Source organism: Phyllostomus discolor, chromosome X (assembly GCF_004126475.2).
Source record: "Phyllostomus discolor isolate MPI-MPIP mPhyDis1 chromosome X, mPhyDis1.pri.v3, whole genome shotgun sequence".
NCBI lineage: Eukaryota > Metazoa > Chordata > Mammalia > Chiroptera > Phyllostomidae > Phyllostomus > Phyllostomus discolor.
Window position 1 is genome coordinate 32525902 of NC_050198.1, and position 18610 is coordinate 32544511.

An 18610-nucleotide genomic window follows, 5' to 3' on the forward strand; every position below is an offset into this window, starting at 1 on the left:
TGTGATGTTTGCTTTTCTGAGCCTCCGTTTCTATTTTAATAATTAAAATGGATATAATACTAAAAACTGCCTTGTAGATTTTCCAGTGCAATGAGGATCAAGTTGGTTGTTATAAGCATCACTATATTTGATTACTAGTTCTACTCCTATTATGTGAACTAGGACAAGTTAACCTTTCTGTGTCTTTGGATTTTTGTAAATAAAAGTGGACAAGTGATAGCACGTAACCCAATGGGGTTATTGTGGGCATTATTAAATGAGATGAAAAAAGTAACGGGCTTGAACAGCGTCTTACATATTATTAAGAGGCTCAAAATACATAAGCTAATATAATTAGTATTCTATTTCTACTACTATTCTATGGCCAGAACCTCAGGACAAACAATTTCACTCTACGGACAAAACCAAAACACGTAACGCAGGCTCAGAACTTTGAGACGTAATGCAGTATTTCTCTTTCAAAAGTAATTGACACGCCCAGCACTGGGTTAGGATCCGCCTAGTCCTCATTAAATATGGCAGCGAGCGGGGACGCTTATTGCGGCTGCGCACGCGGAAACACCTCCCAGCATCTAGATCTCAGCTGCTGTCTCGGCCCCACAGCTTCCCAGGCTGGCATCGCCCCCGCCGGGCTCGGCTGAGGTGCGGAGAGGGCCTGCCAGGGCGCGCAGGCGCAGACGTCAGCTGTGCTTGGCGGATACTTGGCCAGGCGCCTGTCACATGAACCGCGCTCCCGCTCAGCTCCCTCTCCTCCCCACTGGGCTGTGAATGAAGCTCCCCGGCTACGTGGGGCGCTAGCTCAACTTGGTGTTCTGAACGCCAGAGCCGAGAGAGCGCTTGGCCTGCCAGCGGCAGACACAAGCTCCACGCTGCTGACCTCGGCGAAAGGTAAAGACACATGAGCTGTCGGGTCTCCAGCAGGTCCTTCGCGGCCCGCTGGCCCCGGACCCATCCCCGGAGGACCCCCTGGGCGCAGCGACACTGGGAAGCGCTTCCCGGCTGGTTCGGCCCCCAGGAGATGGGGGTGTCCCCGTGCCCGGCCGCCGCCGCCTGGCACTCAGAGTTAGATCGGCTAGTTCTAGCCAGTGCAGGGCGGCATCTTCCCGGGAGCTCAGCCCTAGTCTACGAGCCAAGGGTCCCAGCGCTGTCCCAGCAAAGTTTTCTTGCGGAGCGACACCAAGCCCTACCCGCTCTTGAATGGGGGAGGTTAGCTGCAGACGTCCCCTTTCTAGGACTGGAGCAGGGTGGCTTTAGTTGGTAAAGCTCTGTCAAGGCCCCGTTCTTTCTCCTGCTCTAGATTCTCAGGTTGGCGTGGGTCTTAGAGAAGGAGTACAAACTCTCGGAAAACTAGTTGCTGCGAGTTTTCCTTTTCCAAATTAAGGAGGGTAACCGGTTCTCTCCAGACTTTCCAGGCTTGCGCCTGAGAGCCTTCAGCACGAAGGGCTTTCTTTTCACATTGATGCGCCTTTACCATTATACATTTCAGAGCAAATCAGTTTCCTGGACTGCCAAGTGAAGCTGTACGTGTGCTTGTGTGATAACGTCAGTGTAAGCTACCTCGAATAGATGAGGGAAATCCAGAAGTGTGGAGCATAAAAAGCCAGTGAGAATGAGCTTTATGTAAACTCCATACATTTTCAGCAATTATCTGGGCTAGACTTAAGAGATGTTAAATTTCGTCTGATCCTACCAGGCATGGATCACTACTATTTAATTGCAAAAGAAGGCAGACCCAAAACTGTCCCAGGTTCCAGATAAGTCATCAGGGCACTTTCCCCCCCCTCTGGCGAATCCATCTTAGGAGTTTGTGAACATTTCCTTATTCAAAGCATTGTCTTTTCTCTGTTGGTGTTTTTGGGACTAGTGTACACATTCACACTTTGTCCTTAAAAAATTCATTAAAGAAGGCCAAAATGATGACTGTCAAGTTTGTATTAGTCTTCAGTACTGCACTAGTGCTTTCATTTCAGGGTGGAGGTGTTGCTTGTATAAAAGCTGTGGAAATACCAATGTACTTTGATGTTCACCAAGTCAGAAAGTTGAGGACTTCTATAAAAATGCAGGTTGGCTCATATGCTAAATAAGGAAAACCTATTTATTAAGAACTTGTTTAAATAAAGAAGCAAAGTGTTTAATATATTAAATCTTGAAATCGAAGTAGCCAGACCTTTCATTTTTTTGTCCCATTCCTAGCACCTTTTATATCCTTGCTAGTAGTATTGTCCTAAGACTGAATTTGACGTTTCAAAAATAGGAATGAGCTGAATTAATTTGATTTTACTTAAATTACTATTTTATTTTTTATTTTTTTTGGATCTCTCCCCCCCCATTATAAAAGCAACAACTGCTCCCCATAGGACATTGGCAAAGTGTGGCAAAGTATAAGGAAGAGCCACCTAGAGGGCATCACTCTTTTTATTATGCTTCCTTTCTTTTCCTACACAAGATCTATTTTAAACTTTAAGCAGTCACAAAATTTGCTGTCCCTTCTACATTTTTTAAAATGTAAACTTGGGAGTTTGGAGAGGGCACTGGATATTATGTTGCTCTTCATTTCCCAAAGCATGGAATGTAAAGATAGGAAAGATGCTTAGCGATGATCTCATCCAACCACCCATCCTTCGAGATTCCAAAAACCATTTGTTGAAGACCCAGTGATTTATGTAGAATTGGGCAGCACTCAGTGACAATATGAACTGACTCTAGATTTCTCCATTTTATCCTTCAATGGTCCCTTTCTGCTTAGGGGGAGATCTTGACACTATCTGTGTCAGTATATCTTTGAAAGAGAGGTTCAGGGAGGAATAGGAGACAATTTTCAAGGATTTGAATTTTTTTTTCATTTAGATACCTATTTTTATTTTTACATTTTTAGGTTTGGGGTGTGAGCATCTGGAAGAGAGTAAGGCTATACTGCTGGTGTTCCACTTATATCCCATTCAAGCTTTCCAACAAAACTGGGGTCTCTGGGAAACTCTGAGCCTGTGACCCCAACGTGGGAGTGGATAGGATCAACATGGCCATGTGGCAGGGTAAGAAATTAGCACTCATTCCTCTAACTGGTTTTTCTTCCTTCTCCATCCTCCATCCCTACTCCCCTCCCTGCTAGTGGCAGGCAGCCAGCTGTTTCTTTAATTTAACCCTTTGTCTTCACAAGGACAAAGCATATTAGTTTAAAAGAAGCCACTGCTTGCTAGAAGTTAAAATTATTTTAAAGTGAGCATGGAGGGGTGATGGGAGAAGTAGAAGGAAAATATCTTGCCAGAAGCATTTTCAAAAAACTCCCTTTGTTTGAGCATGTGCTTGTGGGGAGATATATGTTAGGAAACTGGATATTTTTTCATATTTGTGTCTTTCATTGGTTTGTGGCAATTTTTTTAACATAAGGTTTTCAAAGGTGGGGGAGATAGATGTTGACACCTCTCTGGCTTCTTTTTCCCAGTAAAGACTTTAAAGCATATTTAAAGCTACAATGTTTATGGTTGGCAACAGAAAGAAATTGCTTATTTTAATGTTATGAACTACTCGAGGGCAAAGCTCAATGATATCTTGCCTGGATTACATCTCTTGTGAACCTGTGAATTACTACCATTCAGAGTTATGTTTTATTTTTGGTGGAGTTGAGGATTGGGCCCTTTGGGAGAGTATCAGAATCTCCAGGGGCACATGGGATTTTTATGTTTACCAAAAAGGAGTGTAGGTTTAAGAAATGATAGATAAACCCTATCCAAAGTGTCTATGACCCCTAAAAGGTTAAAGATGGGGTAGAATGAAGAGCTCAGATGTCTATAAATATACAACATGTAGGTTTGTTGGTGGTCTAATGTAGCTTTTAAAACTGTCTACTATCAGTTATGGCCACAAGTATGTAGTTACACAAATGTAACAAACTCTTTTTGATGTAAGAGGATTGTGAAGTTAAAGACATTTGTTGAAATGGAATTTGGCCTGCATGCCTGCTTTGACTCATACAATGGGCAATTATCAGGAGCAGCTTGACTATTCTTGTTCAAATCCTGATATATTCTTTCATCCAGCAAACAAAATATAGAAATGAGTAAGTCAGGGAACCCTAGACAGTTCCTTGTCCTATGAGAAAGAGACAAACAAAAACCGTGTCAGGCTGAATGAGTGTTATAATAGGGAGAGGTACAAAATGTGATAGATGCCCAGAAGAAAGCATAATGAACTCTGAGTTTTGAGCTGGTCTAAAGAAAAAAAACGAGTGGGAGTTTGCCAGATGGGCAAATGAGAGAATTGAATTCTGGGCAGACAGAGAAGCACTGTTCAGGAACTTCCAAGTTGCTCCATTTGCCTCGTGTGAGATGTGAGGGGCTTGACCTCAGATGAAGCTGGGAAGGTAGTAAGGGGGCCAGATAAAAGAAGAGCCTTGTGTGTTCTAGGGAGGATTTTACACTTGATCCTGAAGACAAAGATTCTACACAGGGAAGTAACATAATCAGATTTTGTTTTAGAAAGATGACTTTGGCAGCAGTGTTGAAGTGGGGTTGAAGCTGGAAGGAATAAAAGCCAAGAGCCATTTGGGAAGTTTCTGGTATAGTGGTTTAGGTTAGAGATGGTGAAGGTCTGAGCAGAAGCAGGGGCAACAAAGATAGAGAGAATGGAATGAATTCTAGAAATGTTCTGTGACTGGATGTGGGAGGAAGTGAGCCTCAGTTGACACCCAGTTTGGGTGCCTGAGCAATTGGTGCTATTCACTCAGATATGAAATGTGGGAGGTGATGAGAAGGCCAAAGGGATGGTGGGAAGTTACTGTACCTTGTTTTGTTGGCCTGTTTTGTTTGAGACACTGTGGGCTGTCAGGTCAATTCTGAAAGTATGGAACTGGAGTTTGTGCAGGTGAGGATCTGAAATTTTGTTCCAAATGGTGCATGAAGAGCTTGTGTGTTTTCTCCGTGTTTAATGCAGATGTCATTAGTAGTGAATTATTTATTTATTTTATAACACAGACATGTTAATGGATAACAATTTTCAATAAAAGGTAATTCATTATTTTATTAATAACTAATATATTTTGCTATCCTAGGCCCTGAAATATCTGTTTAAAATTACATTGGAGTCAAACCTATTTTTTTCTACCATTATTGAAGAGGGGAGTATTACACATAAGTAACTGTACCTCATTTCTTGTTTTCTGTAGCCTCTGAAGTGGCAAGCATAGTACAGTGATAGTTTGGGTGGCAGTATGGTATAATAGTTAAAAGTATGGGTATGGATTCAACTCAGTTGGTTCCATCATTTAGTAGTTGTGAGACCTTGGGCAAGACCATTAACCTCTCTGTGTCTCAGTTTTCTACTGTGTAAAATGGGGATAATAACAGAACTTACTTTATAGGGTTTTTGTGAAGATTAAGTTAATATATGCAAAGTACTTGGAACTTAGTAAGTGTCCTATAAGTGTGTGTGCCATTATTATTAGTGGTGACATGATGTCTACGATATTGTATATCATATAATAAGTGCTTAGTAAAATTTAACAATAGCTGTTTGTATTCCTACTGCTATACTTCTATGACTACTACTATTATCACTATTATTTTGTTATAGCCAGGGTTAGGATTGGGACCCTGGTCTGTGCAAGGGATTTCATGTTGTCCTTGGAAGCCCTGCCTTGTGGTAGTCTGTTTGGATCTTTAGGAAGAGGTTTAGAGCTGAAGAGATCCTTAGAAAACATCTACCCCAAGCCCTAGAGGTTAAGTGACATGCCCATGGTCAAATAGGTTAGTAGTAGTGACAGGACTCAAACTCGGGTCTTCTGATTCCCTACTCCAATTTTCATTCTATGGGCTCATAGAAGAGGTTATGTATAGGCCCTCCAGCTCAAGGAAGCTCTGAGTCAGTCTCTGGAGCTAGCTGAGGAACTCGAAGTGCTAGAGGAAGCCAAGTTTCCTTAGTTTCTCAGGTCAGCGCTGTCCAGTTCCTTCATGGAGAACTGGACCAGAATTTCCATACCCCTTAAACATGACCAACATTATTATTTTGACTTCATTTGATGGAGCACTCTAATACATTTCCTGGCCACTTTAAACAGAGTGTATTAGTCACAATTTAATATTTTTGATAACTCAAGGTCATTATTAATAACATCAGTTTTACTGTCCTGATAGTCAAGAAAATGTTGAAGAGAAGACTACTTTGTGATGGTATGAAGCTGGGGACTTATGTTGTCACTGTTATTTATTTATTCAGTTAACATTTATGAAGTGCCAGCTGTGCACTAGGCACTAGGCCTTAGAGATAAAATGGTTGGTAAAACTAGGTATGGTCTCTGCTCTCATGGAGCTTATCAAATAAGATAAAGGTAGTATTTCAAATTCATGAAATGATTTAGTACTTAACAAATATGCTGAAATAATTTGGAAAAATGATACCAATGTAAATTTAGACAAATTAAAATAGTTTCTTAATAAAGGAGGGGATGTCTCAGAATTGCCTGTGGTGCTCTTAACAGTATTTCTGCTCAAGCTTTATCTCCCAAATTGTGACTCAGTCTTAATATGTGAGCATTTAAAGAAGCTCTGCAAGCAATTCCAATGTATAATCCTGTTTCGGAACAGATGCATTAAAGAAGGGGCTGGAAAGAAGTATTTGAAGTCATGAAAGGCAAGGACCTACATTCAAGATTATCTAGAAAACTATCATTTAGAATGGAAGGGCAGATAAAGTGCTTCTCAGATAAGGTCAAGTTAAAGGAGTTCATCATCATCAAGCTCTCATGATATGAAATGTTGAAGGGACTTATCTAAGAAAAAGATGATAAAAAATATGAACAATAAAATGACAACAAACTCATAACTATCAACAACTGAACCTTAAAAAAACAACAAAAACAAAAACTAAGCAAATAGCTAGAACAGGAAGAGAATCACAGAAATGGAGATCACATGGAGGGTTATCAGTAGGGAGGGGGAGAATGGGTGAAGAGGTGCAGGGAATAAGAAGTGTAAATGGTAGGTACAAAATAGACAGGGGGAGGTTAAAAATAGTATAGGAAACAGAGAAGCCAAAGAAGTTATATGTATGACCCATGGACATGAACTAAGTGGGATTGGGGGGTAGGTGGAATGCTGGAGGGTTGGGCAGTCCAGAGTGGAGGGGGGATGGGGAAATTGGGAAAACTGTGGTAGCATAATCAATGAAATATACTTTCAAAAATAAAACATAAATGATTAAAAAAAGAATCTTAGGTTTTTTCAAAAGAGAGAAATGATAAAGGAACTAAAAATATAGGAGGATATATAACCTTGAAGTAGGGAATATATTTATATGCATAATATGAAAATATTAAAAAATAGTACTATAATCAGCTATATGAAAAACTTAAATTTCTGCACAAAACCATAAATAAAGTTAATGAGAGAATTAGAAACAGTTGACACAAGAGTCATTATCTTTAATACATAATGACTTACAGAGCAGTAAAAAAACCCAAGTATTTTATTAGAAAAATGTGCAAAGAATGGGAATTAAAAAATACATAAAAGAAGAAATTCAAGTTGTCAGAAAAAGTGAAAAAATGTTGTTAGTAGTAAAGAAAGGAGAATTAAAATGACATACCATTTTCTCAAGTAAAATATGCAAAGATTAAAAAGGAATAAATGGTGTCTGGCTGCCAGTGATCCAAGATGTTGGAGGAGTAAGTGAAAGCTACACTAACCTCCTCCTGGGACCAATCTGGAATTACAACTAAATTGTAGAGAAATCATCCTGGATAACCAACTGAACGCTAGCTTGAGAGAAGCCTTATAACCACTGACAGAGAGAAGAAACCACTTCACCACAATGTGACTGGTAGAGAGTGAGGAGGAGGTGCGAGAGGGCTGGCTAGGCTCCCATGGGGGACAGCTGAAGATCTGGAGCAATATTTCAGCAGTCAGAGGTCTGCCCTAAGAAGTGTGGTGTCTAAACCTCAGCTGGGCTCCCCAGTGTACAGCACCAGAGCTGAAAAGGAACCCAGATAACATCCAGCTGTGAAAAACAGCAGCCATATCTGTCTACCAGGGAGAGACAGCTGGATACACAAAGAGCCTCTTAAAGGGCCAATGCATGACATTCTGTTTGCAGCTATTTACCCTAGGCTCTGGCAGAGTGAGGACAGAGTGGACTAGAGACGCTCAAGGAGAGTCTGGTGTTGGTGGCTCTGTGGAGAAAACTGAAGGAACAGCTGCCAGGATCCCTGTGCTGAGTCATTCCCCATAATTCAGGAGCCATCTTTCTCAGGCAGAGCATTCCTGTCTGAATGGCATTTGCCTGAGGGGAAGCAATAGCCCCACCCACAGGAATTACTCTGCCCCACCCTGTGGAGTGTAAGCCTGGCAACTGAGTACAGATGAAGCTATATCAGTGATTAGTTTAACAACTAAGGTGGAGCTGTGGGAGTTCTATGAGACTTCAGCTTACCCTCTCCTGGGCCTCATGCTGATAAAAGCTGACCTTGTAGCCTTGGTACAGAGCCTTGTTTTTTATGCATACAAACAGACCCAGCAGAGGAAGTCACATGCTGTGGATTGCTGATAACCCCAAACAGGTTGAACAGGGCCAATCACAAGCTGCATGTGACAAAGGCCCACACCAGAGTGTTTGCAGATCTACCTAATACATAGAAACAAATACAAAGAAGCAGGCAAAATGGGAAGACAAAGAAACAGACCCCAAATGAAAGAACAAGAGAATTCTCCAGAAAAAGAGCTAGATGATATGGAGGCAAGCAATTTATCAAATAGTTCAGAGTAGTGGTTATAAGGATACTCAAGAGCATGAACAAAGACATAGAAAACCATAAAAACCTGTCAGAAATAAAGGATGCAATATCTGAAGTAAATAATACACTGGGAGAAATAAACAGTAGGTCAGATGAAGCAGAGGATCGCATCAGTGATTTGGAAGACAAGGTAGAAAAAAAAAGAAAAAACACCCAGGCAAAACAGAAAAACAAAAAAGAATTTTAAAAAGTGAGGAGAGCTTAAGAAACATTTTGGGCAACATGAAGTATAACAACATCTGCATCATGGGGATACCAGATGGAGAAGAGAGTGAGCAAGGGATTGACAACTTATTTGAAAGAATAATGACCAAAAACTTCCTTAATCTGGTGAAGGAAAAAGACACACAAGTCCAGGAAGCTCAGAGAATCCCAAACAAGTGGGACCCAAAGAGGCCCATACCAAGACACATCATAATTAAAATGGCAAGGCTTAAAGATAAGGAGAGAATCCTAAAAGCCACCAGAGAAAAGCAGGTAGTTACTTACAATGGAGCACCAATTAGACTGTCATCTGATTACTCATCAGAATCATTTCAGGCCAGAAGGGAGTAGGGTGAAATATTCAAGGTGATGAAAAGCAAGGACCTACAACCAAGGCTACTTTACCCAGAAAAGCTACCAATTAAAATTGAAGGAGAAATAAGGAGCTTCCCAGACAAGAAAAGTAAAGGGGATTTTTAACACCAAACCAGCACTGCAACAAATGTTAAAGGGCTTGCTTTAAGAGCAAGAAAAGAAGAAAAAGAAACAGAGGAAAATAGTCTAACAATAAAATAGCACTACATATGTATCTGTCAATAGTCACCTTATATGTAAAGGGCTTAAATGCTCCAACCAAAAGACAGGATAGCTGAATTAATATGAAAACAAGGCCCAGGTATATGCTGCCTCCAAGAGACCCATCTCAGATTGAAGGATACACACAGGCTAAATGTAAAGGAATGGAAAAAAGATATTTCATGCAAATGTAAAGGAAAAAGAAAAGGTGGGTACCTGTACTTATTTCTTACAAACTAGACTTTAAGTCAAGGCTGTATTAAGAGACAAATAAGGACAGTACATAATAATAAAGAGAACAATCCAACAAGAGGCTATAACCCTAGTTAACATTTATGCACCCAACATAAGACCACCTAAAATGTGAAGGAAATCTTGATGGACATAAAGGGAGAGATTGATAGAACTACAATCATAGTCAGGGATCTTAACACCCCATTGACTTCAATGGATAGCTCTTCCAGACAGAAAATCCACAGGGAGACAGTGGCCTTAAACAACGCACTAGATGTAATGGATTTAATTGATATCTTCAGGGCATTTCACCCCAAAGCAGCAGAATATACATACTTTTCTATTGTACATGGAATGTTTTCTAGGGTAGACCATGTGTTAGGACAGAAAACAAGTCTCAATAAGTTTAAGAAGATTGAAATCATATCAAACATTTCCTCTGACCACAATGCTGTGAAACTAGAAATCAATCACAAGGGGAACACTGAAAAATACAAAAAGAATGGAGGCTAAATAACATGTTACTAAACAATGAGTGGGTCAACAATGTGATCAGTGAAGAAATCAAAAGATGCCTTGAAATAAACGAAAATGAAGACACAACAATCCAAAATCTGTGGGACACTGGGAAAGCAGTCTTAAGAGGGAGATTCAAAGCAGCACACACCTATCTCAAAGAGCTAGAAAAAAGTCAAATAAACAATCTAACTTTAAATTGAAGGAACTGGAAAAAAAACAAACAAAGCCCAATGTGAGTAGAAGGAAGGAGATAATAAAGATCAGACCAGAAATAAATGAAAGAGTCTAAAAAATCAATACAAACGATCAATGAATCTGAGAGCTGGTTCTCTGAAAAGATAAACAAGATTGATAAGCCTCTAACCAGACCCATCAAGAAAAAAAGGGAAAGTACTCAAATAAATAAAATCAGAAGTTAAAGAGGAGAAATCACTGACACAAAAGAAATAACAAAGGATTGTAAGAAATATGAACAGCTCCATGCCAGCAAACTGGACAACATGCATGAAATGAATAAATTCCTAGAAACATACAATAGATTCCAAAAGTAAATTAGGAGGAATCAGAGAATTTGAATAGACCAATTACACCTAGTGAAATTGAAGCAGTAATAAAAAAACTCCCCCCCCCCCCAAAAAAAAAAAAAACTCCCAACAAACTAAAGCACTGGAACAGACAGCTTCATAGGAGAATTTTACCAAACATTTGAAGAAGAACTAACACCTCTCCTTCTTAAACTATATCATAAAATTCGAGAGGAGGGAAGGCTCCCAAACTCATTTTATGAGGCCAGCATTATCTTAATTTCAAAACCAGATAAAGATACTACAAAGAAAGAAAATTATAGGCCAATATCACTGATGAATACAGACACTAAAATCCTTAACAAAGTATTAGCAAACAGAATATAGCAATGCCTCAAAAAGATCATACATTATGATCAAGTGTGATTTATTCCAGGAATGCAAGGTTGGTACAACATTTGCAGTCAATAAATGCAATTCAGCACATAAACAAGATGAAGGATAAAAGCTACATGATCATATTAATAGATGCAGAAAAACGATTTGATAAAATCCAGCACCCATTTACAATGGAAACTCTCAGGAGAGTGGGATTAGAGAGAACATACCTAAACATAAGAAAGACCATATATGACAAACCCACTGCCAGCATCATATTCAATGGGTAAAAACTGAAAATGTTTCCCGTAAGATCAGGAAAAAGACAGGGATATCCCTTTCACCTTTCCTATTCAACATAGTGCTGGAAGTCCTAGCCACAGCAATCAGGCAAGAAGAAGAAATGAAATGCATGCAAATTGGAAAGGAAGAGTAAAACTCTTCATTATTTGCAGATGACATGATACTGTACATAGGTAACTCCAAAAATTCCACCAAGAAACTACTAGAACTGATAAACGAATAGAGAAAAATAGCAGGACACAAAATTAATATCCAGAAATCAGTTGCATTTTTATATGCCAATAATAAACTAACAGAAACAGAAATTAAGAACACAATCCCATTCACAATTGCCACAAAAAATTACCTAGAGATAAACCTAACCAAGAATGTAAAAGACCTGCTCAGAAAATGATAAGACACTGAAGAAAGCAATTGAAGAAGATACACGTAAATGGAAGCACATACTGTGTTCATGGACAGGAAGAATTGACATCTTTAAAATGTCCATACTACCCAAAGCAATCTATAGATTCAATGTAATTCTTGTGAAGATTCCAATGATGTATTTCACAGAACTAGAAAAAATATTTCAAATATTTATATGGAATCACAAAAGGCCCCAAATAGCCCCAAGAATCTTGAAAAAGAACAAAGTTGAAGGAATGACACTACCTAATACCAAACTATACTACAAGGCCATAGTAATCAAAACAGCTTGGTACTGGCATAAAAACAGACACACAGATCAATGGAACAGAATAGAGAGCACAGAAATAAACCCACACCTTTATAGTCAATTAACATTTGACAGAGGAAGCAAGCACATACAATGGGCTACAGACAGTTTATTCAATAAATAGTGTTGGAAAAATTGGACAGGTATGTGCAGAAAAATGAAACTAGACCACCTTCTTACACCACACACAAGAATAAATTCCAAATGTGTCAAAGACTTAAATGTTAGAGCTGAAACCATAAAAATGATAGAAGAAAACATAGGCTGCAAAATGTCAAACATTGTTCATAACAGTATTTTATCCAATATATCTCCCCAGAAAAGAGAAACGAAAGAAAAAATAAACAAATGGGACTACATCAGACTAAAAAGTTTTTCCACAGCAAAGGAAACCATCAACAAAATAAAAAGACAACCCACAGAATGGGAGAATATACTTGCTGATACATCTGATAAAGGGTTAATATCCACAATTTTTGAAGAACTTACAAAACTTAACACCAAAAAACCCCAAAACAACCCAATTAAAAAAAAATGGGTAAAGGACCTGAATGGACAGTTCTCCAAAGAGGATATAGAGATGGCCAATAGACATATGAAAATATGCTTAATGTCACTAATCATCAGAGAAATGCAAATTAAAACCACATTGAAATATCATCTCATACCTATCAGAATGGCTATCATTGATAAATCAACAAACAAGTGCTGATGAGGATGTGGAGAAAAAGGGAACCCTTTTGCACTGTTGTTGGGAATGCAGACTGGTGCAGCTACTGTGAAAAGTAGTGTGGAGATAGTTCAAAAAAAATGGACTCAATCTAAAACACCAATTCAAAAGTACCTATGTACCCCAATGTTCATAGCCAGCACAATTTACAATAGCCAAGTTATGGAAGCAACCTCAGTGCCCATCAGTGAATGAGTGAATCAAAAAACTATGGTACATTTACACAATGGAATACTATGCAGCAGAAAGAAAGAAGGAGCTCCTACCCTTCATGACAGCATGGATGGATCTGGAGGGCATTATGCTAAGTGAAATAAGCCAGGTGGTGAAAGACAAGTACCATATGATCTTGCCTATAAGTGGAACCTAATCAACAAAACAAACAAGCAAGCAAAGTATAAGCAGAGACATTGAAATAAAGTACAAACTGACAGTAACCAGAGGGGAGGTGGGAGGAGATAATGGGGGGGAAACGGGGGAAGGGTTATCAAGGAACATGTATAAAGCACACATGGAAAAAGCCAAAATAGGGTAGGATCAAGGGTGGGAGGTGGGGATGGATGTGGTGGGTGGGAGTGGTGGGAGGAAAATGGAGACAATTGTACTTGAACAACAATAAAAAAGACAAAAGAAATTTTAAAAAATTTAAAAAATGATTCAAAAGAACATAAGTACCCCCATGATCACAGAAATATTATTTATAGTTGCCAACATATGGAAGCAGCCCAGGTGTCCACCAGTAGTTAAATGAATAAAACAACTATGGGACATTTACATAATGGAATACTGCCCAGCTGTAAAAAAAGAAGAAAATTTTACCTTTTGCAACAGCATAGATGGACCTGGAGAGCATTATGCTAAGTGAAATAAGCCAGGTGGTGAAAGACAAATACCATATGACTTCACTCAGATGTGGAATCTAATGAATAAACTGAACTAACAAGCAAAATAGAGACAGACTCATAGATGGAGACCAGGATGACAGCTGGCAGGGTGGAGGTTAGGGGGTGGAGTCATCAAGCAAAAAGGAAAAATGACTCATGGACATGGACAGCCCTGTAATGATAGCTGGGGAGAGAGGGGGTATAAAGGAACTAAATGGTAATGGAAAAAATTACAATAAAGATTAAATTAAAAAAGCAATGAATGGCAAAACTCAGTCTTGGCAGAGACATTCCCATACACTTCTGATGAGAATATTGATTTGGCAATATTTATCAAAAACTTTTGACCCAGCAATTCATTTCTTGGATTTATCCTAAGGAAATAGTGAAGGATGTGCAGAAAAATGTATTAATAAAGATATTGATTGCAACATTTTCTATAGTGGGAAAATGGATAGCACTTGGATTCTGGTGCATTGATAAATGGAATACTGTAGTTACTAAAAATGATAATGTAGACTTCTACTTATTAACATAGAAATAGGTTCACAAGATGATGTCAAATGGTGGGACGGGGAAGCAGATCTCAAATTATCAATAGTTAAGAGTCTGGGCTCTGAGCTTAGGGCTGGATTGAAATCCCAGCTTTATCAACTGCATATATTGGGAATTTACTGACTTTAGTATTCTTTTTCCACATCAGTAAAAGAAGGGTAAAGTAGCAGCAAAATAGCAGGGAACCTAATAGTTCCCAACTTGTACAAGCCCATTAGTATCCCCTGGGGATCTCTTAAACCTCTGTCAGGCTCAGGCCTCATTCAGCTTGATTAAATTAAAGTCTGTGGGGACAGGATGCAGCACTCAGGATTTTGGAAGCCCCCCAGATAAGTCCAATGTGTAGATAAGTTTTGGAACTGCTGAGCTAAGGAATAGGGTGGCTGGGAGTATTAAATTAGAAAATCACAGTGTCTGGCATGTGGTAAGTGCTCAATGCATGGTAACTTATTAGTTAACTGATATTTTTTATGGTATGATCCATTTTAATATATGTGCTTGTGTCTATGTGTGTATAATATAAAGAAAAGTCTGCAGGATATCCACAAAAGTATTAAAACAAAGAAATTACAGTTTTTTTTTGCTTATTTGTGTCTTCCAATGTTTCTGTAAGTAATGTGGATTCATTATTAATTTAAAAAAGGATAATTTCTGAAGGAAATATCAGATATATATGTACAGCTATATGTACTAAGGTATTTATAATGGTGATAAACTGAAGACAGTTTCCATAGTAAGGGGACTGTAAGTAAATTATGGTTGGTCCACCAAGTAAATTATCTGGCTATTAAAAATCAAAATTAAGGGCCCTGACCAGGTGGTTTAGTTTGTTGGAGCATCATCCCTACACCAAAAGGTTATGAGTTCGATCTCTGGTTGGGGCACATAGGGGTGGCAATGGATTGATGCCTCTCTCTTGCTCAAATCAATAAAAACATATCCTCCAGTAAGGATTTAAAAAATCAAATATAAGGCTCAGGAAAATGTTCATGATATAATGGAAAAGTAAGGGATTATCCTGCACATAAGGGAGGCAACCAATGGATATTCCCCCATCCCCTTTCTTCTTCCCCTCTCTCCTCTCTCCCACTGTTCCCCCTCCCCTTCTCCCTTCCTTTCTCTCTCAAATCAATAAAAATATTCTGGGTGAGGATTTAAAAAAATCAAAACTAAGGCTGAGGAAAATCTTCATGATATAATGAAAAAGTGTGAGATTATCCCATTTCTGGCTCTTTAATTTAAATGTGGGTTTATGTGTATCTCTGTGTATTTCATGTTACACACACACACCTATGAATGTGTTAAAGTGGCTATTTCCAGGTAGTAGGATTAACTTATTCTTTTTCTTTTATACTTTTTCAAAATTTTTACCGTAAATATGTATTACTTTTACAATCAGAAAACAAGTATTCAAAAATATAATATAAAGTAATAGTGCCTCCCATAAGGAGTGAATTATGTAGGCTTGTAGACAGATGCTTTAGTCATTCTGTGCCCCCTCTACCTCCAAAATAAAAACACAAGAAACCAAACCCTTGAGGGTTTGGCTAGAGCAGTTGTTTGTGTTTTTTTTTCTATTAATATTTTCTGAATTTCTCTTGTAATTTTTACTGTCTCTCCTACTGAGTCCAAAACCTCTTTGGGGAGTAAGAGGAGATAGGGAGATTGTACATAAACAGGGAAATCATACTTAATCTATTGTGGGAGTTAAATAATAAGCTGAAGTGGAAAAATATGTCAGAGTTAGCATGACAATAAGGAAGAGAAAAATTTTAATAAAATATTAGTATATAGTTGCAATGAGAAACTGTTCAGTTGGCTTCAGATTCGAGGGAAGCATGTTTCCACCTTGCAGGTATTTTTTAGCACATCATAGTGTATTTGTAAACACTCTAGTGATTTAACTAACACATGGGGGCCAGGGGAGCATTACAGAGCAGTCAGTGAATTGATGACAGAGCTTTAGTATGAAATCTGGACAGCTGTTTAGCTTGATGGTTGGACTTCTATGGCTGAGGAAAAGCCATCTGCTCCTGCCTGTTGACCAAAATGTTACTATCTGCATGACTTTTGAACAAAAGTTCTGCTGTTAGAGCCAGAGTAAAGAAACTGAGCCCCTTCCCCCGCTTTTTTTGTCTGTTTGGCTCAGTGTCTCACCTACAGCAGATACAGAAATGAGTTGTTTCTCTGCACAATTGCCCTCTACAACACCTCAGTGGGGCAGGATAGGTGGGGGATGGATTACAATGAATAGCATTGAGTAGGGTGTAAACTAAACAATTTTTCACGCTATTCTTCTCTTTCAAGCCAGCCATTCTTTCCCAAGTATGTGATTGCGGAAGGAATATGGGCCTTGGAATCCAATACATTTGGATCTGAATCTAGCTGTGCTAGTTGGTAGCCAAAGTAACGTAAACTCCAAAAGTCTCAAAGGTCTCAAAGATCTCATCTGTCAAGTGTAGTCTCTGGAGACAAACTCCCTTGGGTTTGTATCCTGGCTTGGTCACTGCTAGCTGTGAACACATTTTCTCATCTCTTTGTGTGTGCCTCACCCTCTTCATCTATAAAATGGGGTTAATAATAATCATAACTATTCATAGGGTTATTGGGAGATAAAGTGAATTAATATGTACATATATAGCCTTTGGACAGTGTGTGGCATGTGTTAAGCACTCACAAATATTGATGTTTACTATTGTAGTATGCAAAAGGATATATGATAATATTTACCTCACATGATTGTAGATGAGAATGAGAATCACCAAAATTCCCAGCCTGTCTTAGCTGCACGGATTGTATAATAATTGCAGCAGCAGCAGCAGCAAAAAAAAATTGATAGGTGCTTAAAGGGTTATTTTGAAACCAGAGAGTCTTTTGAGGTGATCTATTGCAAATGTCTCATCGTGCAAAGGAGGAAATTGAGGCCACTCTCTCTGCCTGTTTCACCCTACTGCATTACACCACCCCCATTAGGCTTGGCTATTTTATAATTTTCTGCTAAATGTTAGACCTTCCCTACTCTATTGCTACTTTGACAAGTTCATTTTTTCCCCTCAAAGAATTGTTTTGTCATTGAGGCTTCCAGGATATGTTTTCTCTTCCTGTAACTCTATTAGCATTTTTAAAATAAACTATAGGTTCTTATGTTTTAACCAAAATTATGATTCAGGGATTCCTGTTTCATGTAAGGCTGTCCTGTGTGTGGTAGGGCAGGAGGGGAGGATGGACTAGAAGGTGTTACACAGGGGGCAACACATGCCAGATTTTTCTTATTCTTCCTATCTTCTGTTAACACACAGATATTTATAGACCTGTGGTCAGACCAAAGGTGTTGAGGACTTAATAGGGTGAGGTAACTCTCTTAGTAATGGTATATTTTGATGTTTTTAAACCCAATGTCATTCAGGCATTAGGTAGTATTTTATTGTATTTATTTAGGATTTCTGCTGCAACTACTTCCATGAAGAGCAACACAATAATTGCAACATAGAGCAATTAGAAATAAATCCCGGACAGGGACTATCCAGTGGAGATGTGGATATTACCAAGTGTGTGAGATACTTTGGGCACTGAATTTTCCTTTTCTTTTTGCTACTCCGCTCCCCCCCCCAAAATATAAGCACACTGAATCACATCATTAACATCTCCTGGCCCCCCCAAAATGTTTGCATATAGAGAAACCCTTCTGGTCCTATCTGTATTGTCTTCTGGTGGCCATCTTTAACTCAGCACTGAATACTCCCAGGTTGAAATCATGATCTTTCCTATTGAGCTTGAGAGTGGTAACAGGCAGGTGGGCAGAGGAATTGCTGGCATCCAAATTCCTAACTCTGCCAAGGCCTTCTTTTCCTTGGGTTCTACTGGTAAATAATAATAAAAAATAATAATAATAGAAGAGCCTTTTCTTCTTACATTCTTTGTATCTAATAATTGTACCACCATCTACCCAGATATCAAAGTCAAAAGTTTATGAGGCACCACACAGTCTTTGTTCTTCCCCACATGTTCATCCCTGGTGGCCTAGATCATTTCCATAGGCTGGATTCCTAGCAAATGCCTACTTCCTTTTAGCAATCAGCTGAAAAGTTGTCTCTTCTCTGTAGTCTTTCCTGAAAACTTGCCCATCTTCTGGTAAAATTCTCCTTTCCTTTCTTTGTGTTTCCTCACTATATTATATACCCCCCAAAAGCATTGGCTGTATTT

General features: G+C 38.9%; 1 protein-coding gene across 2 annotated transcripts in view; it reads left to right on the top strand.

Moving 5' to 3' along the window:
• The first annotated feature begins 631 nt into the window (after positions 1 to 631).
• The window catches only part of CLCN5 (chloride voltage-gated channel 5), a 210669-nt gene continuing 192690 nt past the window's right edge, over positions 632 to 18610 (top strand). Inside the window, exons 1-3 of one of the 2 annotated variants that reach the window (XM_036016675.1) lie at positions 632 to 888; positions 1487 to 1603; positions 2876 to 3032. In XM_036016675.1, coding sequence (XP_035872568.1) covers positions 3017 to 3032 — 16 coding nt within the window. In that variant the 5' untranslated portion in view covers positions 632 to 888; positions 1487 to 1603; positions 2876 to 3016. The remainder of the gene's footprint in view (positions 889 to 1486; positions 1604 to 2875; positions 3033 to 18610) is intronic. The other variant, XM_028522174.2, reaches the window with a different exon arrangement.